Here is a 5,870-nt window from a genome sequence, read left to right on the forward strand (position 1 = left end):
TGCTGAGCTTTATAGAACGTCTGTTTGCCCAACCTATGAGCAACCTTTTCAACACTATATTAAAAAAGGAAATATACCCCCCCCACACACACACACCTGGAATGAAGCCCATATAGTTGTTGTTCCAAAACCTGGAAAAGATTTCACTTCTTAATCAAGATGCTGAAATCTTTACCTCATTATAAGGCTCTGGGCGTAACGCCATCATAGCTTACTGAGTAGAAGACAATCAAAATGGCCTTGTGCAACAATGAGGCATTGCTGATGGGAAAACCTTAAACATGGGGAAACCACTAACAGTTGTATCCCTGGATACAGAAAATGCCCGTGATTGTCTGAAGAGGAAAGTATCTCTTGAGTTTGCTTAAGCATATGAAATTTGAACTAGAAGTCCTCTGGGTGGTTAAAACCCTCTATAAAAAAACCTATATACCTCGGTAAAAGTTAGTAACCTCGAAACTCAAGATTTCCAAGTAGACAGAGGTACAAGGCAAGAAATCTGTGAATTCGAGAACCATATTTTGATGTATATGGAAGATAATCTTCACAGCAGAATGGTGGGTATAGACAAAACAATACATAAAAGCACTGCCCTTTACAAGGAGTTATTTACCTGGATGCAAAAGGGGTAACACCCCAAAGAGAAGCCAAGCAACCCGTTTCTACAAGTCAAGGGCCCCGTTCATACGAGGGGTTTTGGTCCGGGAGCGAGACAGAACGGGGGCGGATCAAACGGGCGCGATCCCACGGCAACATCTGGGAATTGTTGCCTGTCCGTCCCCAATCTGTCTCTTCCGCATGAAAACCCGCACTAAAAAGAACCACTTACCTGGGTGGTTCTTGCGAAGTAGAGCGGCTCAAACCGGCTGTGGGATCAGCCGCGCGTCCTTGCGGCGGCACATCCTGGCCTCCGGCCGAACTGCACATGCTTGAGCATGCGCAGTTCGGCGGCCTCCCCCTTGCCTCCGACTCTTCCTCCCCGGCATGTGATCGTGCCGGGGAGCAACGGCGCGCGGTGCACGGGATCCGTGGGATCCCGCCCGCGCGTATCTTTTTTGATGCGGCTCTCTTTAGCCGCGCTTCACCTCGTGTTTTCCCTGCCGTGTGGCAGGGGCCAAGGTTGTTGATCTGGGACAAATGACAAAAAAAGTTTTGTGCCGGTCATATCTTTAGTTCAGGCTTTTTTATTTTCTTTTTTTTTTTGCGCCAAGATGCCTTTCCCTGGGATGTATTAATGGATCTTCCAAATCAGTAAAAAATAATATACATAGAATATGCGAAATCACTAAAACTGGAATAAGGAAATAGGTAGCAAACAAACTCCTTGGTATCATTATCCCCAGAAACAGTCTTTTTAAGAAGTCCGGTAAACGGGAAACAGCTTGACAGAGGCACAAGAAGATCTGGGGCCATTTTATAAAACTTTGTTCATATGTCTGCATAGGGTCATCTCAGTAATATATAAAAATTTAAGAGAACCTATATGGGCAGAAGATCCAGTATATATAGCAGTAGAAATCTCCCCCAGAACTGCTATCTGCTGTGTTGTGGGGAGGGAGAAACCATTCAGGAGGAACAGTATGAGCCTCTGCCTTTTCCCCCAGTTCAGCCAAAAGCAGTTCCGGGGGCTCTACATCTGACAATAGCACTACAGATAAGATTAGAATTTCAACAGCCAATCCACATGCAAAAGAACCTCCTCAGGGAACAGGAAACCTCCTCAGGAAACAATCCGTATACAAAAGAACCTCCTCAGGAAAGCTCCTCCATTAGCATGTTCACAGCCTGGGGAACTCCTACATGATAATGACTCAGCCCTACCCCACCTTCCTGAGTAGATATAAATTACCTGCCTACTATTTTCTTCTCACCTTGACTCAGAGAGTACTCCATCTTTCTGTGTTATACCTCTGAGGATGCCAGTCACAGCTACTGGCGAAACGTTAGATCCTACAACCCGGAAAATCTACAACAGCTAATGAACTCTGGGCATGAAAGCCTTCGACAACATATAGTTCTGGGGGCTACTTCTATAGAATAAATGCTGCAGGGGAGAAAGGGGTTAACCTCAACTCCCCCCCCCTCCCCTCGAGCTCTGATCCAGACTCCGCTCCTTCTTGTAACATTAAAGAAAACATCCATAGAGCCAATCACAGATCAGTAATATGTAATTTGGCCCTCACTTTGGGGCGGGGTGGGATGTTTGAGTGAAAATATGTGTTGGCACTTCCACTTTATTCTGGCATTGTTCCACAATTCTCGAGCCTCCGAGCGTGGACGGAAAGTCCAAAAACCAAAGCTACCGAAGAACGTGATGGTTTTTGATAACATTTATTCGGTTCTGCCGCAAAGCACTTCCCGTTGTTGCACCTTGTGTCACTCATCCAGACTTGGCTCCTTCTTGTAGCATTAAAGAAAACATCGACAGAGCCAGTCGTGGATCAGTAACGCATAGCTCTTCGAGAAAACGATCCGACTCAAAATATTTTGAACGACTCTAATAATAACGAACTCGTTTCCACTACTGCACAAAGTGTTTCTGGCAACCCTCCGCCTTCTCCTGCTGTTACATATCTCTGCTTATATATATATATTATGTATGTGTGTGTGTGTATTTTGAATTGTATTTTGATTGCCCTATTGCTGAGCTTAAGGCCTTGTCTCTACAGGGTGGAGGAGGTCCACCTGGGGCTGGAGGAGAACGCGGCAGGCTTGGTCCACTTGGTAGAAAGGTTAGTGTTGAAATACTGATCTCGCTTATCGTGTCGAATTGCTGGAAACTAACGCTCTTTTCAGTGTCTGGAAGACATGGTGGAAGAATGGCACGGAGCCACCCACCACAAAGACTATGCAACCTGATTGGCTGGGCCAGTTCCAAGTGACTAGCTCTCAGTGAGGAGTTCAGCCTCATTCAACCACCTCACAATTCAAATAACAACCTGCCTTGGTCCCAGTCTGACTTTGTGCCCTGCTTGCTTAGATGGTGACGGTATCAGAGTCAGGTTGGGGTAACCCAGACATGATGTGGACAAAATTGAGAGGGTGCAGAAGAGAGCGACGCGGATGATCAGGGGTCTGGAGACTGAGCCCTACGAGGAAAGGCTAAGGGCCCTGGGGATGTTTAGTTTGGAGAAGAAGAAGAGAGCAGAGATTGGATTTATACCCCGCCCTTCACTTGGAGTCTCAGAGCGGCTTACAAACTCCTTCCCCTTCCCCTCCCCACAACAGACACACCCTATGAGGTGGGTGGGGCTGAGAGAACTCTGACACAAACTGCTCTTTTTCAAGGACAGCTGTGCCAGAGCTTGTGACTGACCCAAGGTCACATCAGCAGGTGCAAGTGGAGGAGTGGGGAATCAAACCCGGTTCTCCCAGATTAGAGGCCGCACACTTAACCACTACACCAAACTGGCTGGAGATTGATTGGGGGGGGACGTGATTGCTCTCTTTAAATATTTGAAAGTCTGTCATTTGGAGGAGGGCAAGGAGCTGTTCCAGTTGGCGGCAGAGGACAGGACCCGAAGCATGTTTAAGTTACATGCAGGAAGGTATTAGCTGGATATTAGGAAAAACGTTTTCACGGTCAGAGTGGTTCAAAGGTGGAATCGGCTGCCTAGGGAGGTGGTTAGCTCCCCTTCACTGGCAGCTTTCAAGAAGAGGCTGGACGAATTTTTGTCAGGGATGCTTTAGGCTGGCCCGGCCTTGGGCAGGGGGGTTGGACTAGATGGTCTGTATGGCTCCTTCCAACTCTGTGATGATTCTATGATAACATATTAGAAGTTGGAACCAGTGCTCCCTCTAAGCTGAGTTAGTGTGAGCTAGCTCACAGTTTTTTAGCCTCCGGCTCACACATTTTTGTCTTCGCTCAGGAAGGGATGGCTCCAGAGCGAACTGATTTATGCAGCAGCCAAATTGCTCACTCTCAACTTTAATGGGAGTCGCTCACAAAGTAGAATTTCTGCTCACAAGACTCCACAACTTAGAGGGAACATTGGTTGGAACATGTAGTCAGGAAGGCTGAAAGCTAGCCACAGCCTTTCTCCAGTTGGGAAGGCGGCAGCAGTGACTAACCTCTGAGCATGAGCAGACTGTAAATTGCACACTTCTCTTCCAAAGCTGTCATTTTTTTTACCCAGATTTGTTTGTTAGGTTGAGATGTCATTTCACTGCAGTAATAATTATTCCTTCTGTCAAGACCCTCACTTTGGAATCATCAGCGGTCCAAAAACAACAGGATTCTCCCCCCCACCACCAGGGTTGCATTTTTAAATATGCAGTGCCCACCGATTTCCTTATTTTAGTGGAGTCACGATGTATAACTTACCCTGCTATTATTGCTGCGTTTATAAAAGTCAAGGAACGCACAATTCCCACGGCACCAACCTCGTGCCGGAAAAGTGGCACGGCGTTTGCAACACCAGCTGGCTAACTTTCGTGACTCGGAGCGAAGAGTCAATAACAGCCTCGCAGAAGTAACCACAATTAACGTGGACGCTCATTTGCCAGTAAATGCCATTGATCAGAAACAGGCTAGGAACAGATGCGACCTTGGGAACGCTGTCCCTCGATCTTCCCAGTTGCATTTTGGAAGGAGGGATATGGATCTTTCGATGCTCAGTTGTAGCCGTACAGGGTGGAGCCACCTGTGGATGGGAGAGAGGGTGTAACCCCCTCCCTACCCTTCACAATTGGGCAAATGAAAGCTCCCCCCCCCCCGGTGTTGCTATAGCTTTTAAAAGAAAGAAGATAAGTACCCACTTTCCCCCCCTAATAACAACGTGGGGCATGGAAGGTTTAAACCCTCCTTGAGCAGACCTGGTGGGGAGGAGATATAGTTAGTGTATAAAGACTCACTTTATGTCTAGTTTTGGTTCAGGTAAAGGTAATACTTTGCATTTACACAGTTAACAGTTCAGTTACCTTTATTGGCACTTAGCACAGAAAAAATACACAGATAGATAAAACATAAGACATGGGATATATTGCTCATTGTAGGTCATCCTGCTAGCTCTCTTCACCAGCTTCAGACCCCAGCCTTACACAGAACCTTTTCACTTGCCAGGTTCAGTGCTCTCCCTTCAGCAATCTTAACTGGGAGGTTTAATAGGATCCCTTTTTGTTAATAGACTACGCCCCTGTGCAAGCAGGTCAGTTGAAACCGTGTCTCATGTGTTATTGGAATGTCGGTAAAGGTAAAGGTTCCCTTGCTTGAAAGCCAGTCGAGTCCGACTCTAGGGTTGCGGTGCTCATCTCCGTTTCAAAGCCGAAGAGCCAGCGCTGTCCGAAGATGTTTCCGTGGTCATGTGGTCGGCATGACTAAACACCGAGGCGCACGGAACGCTGTTACCTTCCCACCAAAGTGGTACCTATTTATCTACTTGCAATTTCTTGCTTTCGAACTGCTAGGTTGGCAGGAGCTGGAACTAGAGATGGGAGCTCACTCCGTCATGCGGCAACCTGGGTCTCGAACTGCTGAACTACTGACCTTCCACAGCCTGCAGTTCAGCGTCTTAACCACTTGAGCCATTCGGCCCTGCATTTTATCGTCACTACTTGGTGGTGTCATAGAGCTTCCCGACTCACACAAACTGCTATATCTACTAAACAGCGATGATGAAACTATAACCGTCTCTGTGGCAAAGTTCTTTCAGGCTGCTCTTTTTATACATAGTACAGTATTGTAATGCAAAATTTGTATTTGGGAGATATGAAATTGAGACTTATTTTACATAGATTTTAGACTATTCTGGAACGGTTTTTCTGGGTGGTAGATGTTCCTGTTTTTTTTATACAACGTTCTAAGATGTTTAAAATACTTCAAACATTAGATAATCCCTACACCAACTCTGTAAAGTTGCTGGGGGGGGGGG

General features: G+C 46.6%; 1 protein-coding gene across 1 annotated transcript in view; it reads left to right on the plus strand.

Moving 5' to 3' along the window:
- COL6A3 (collagen, type VI, alpha 3) overlaps positions 1-5,870 on the plus strand; it is a 175,927-nt gene that overhangs the window by 123,071 nt on the left and 46,986 nt on the right. The window contains exon 30 of the mRNA XM_015413993.1: positions 2,670-2,732. Coding sequence (XP_015269479.1) covers positions 2,670-2,732 — 63 coding nt within the window. The remainder of the gene's footprint in view (positions 1-2,669; positions 2,733-5,870) is intronic.

Source organism: Gekko japonicus, unplaced genomic scaffold, assembly GCF_001447785.1.
Source record: "Gekko japonicus isolate JY-2015 unplaced genomic scaffold, Gekko_japonicus_V1.1 scaffold2251, whole genome shotgun sequence".
Taxonomy (NCBI): domain Eukaryota; kingdom Metazoa; phylum Chordata; class Lepidosauria; order Squamata; family Gekkonidae; genus Gekko; species Gekko japonicus.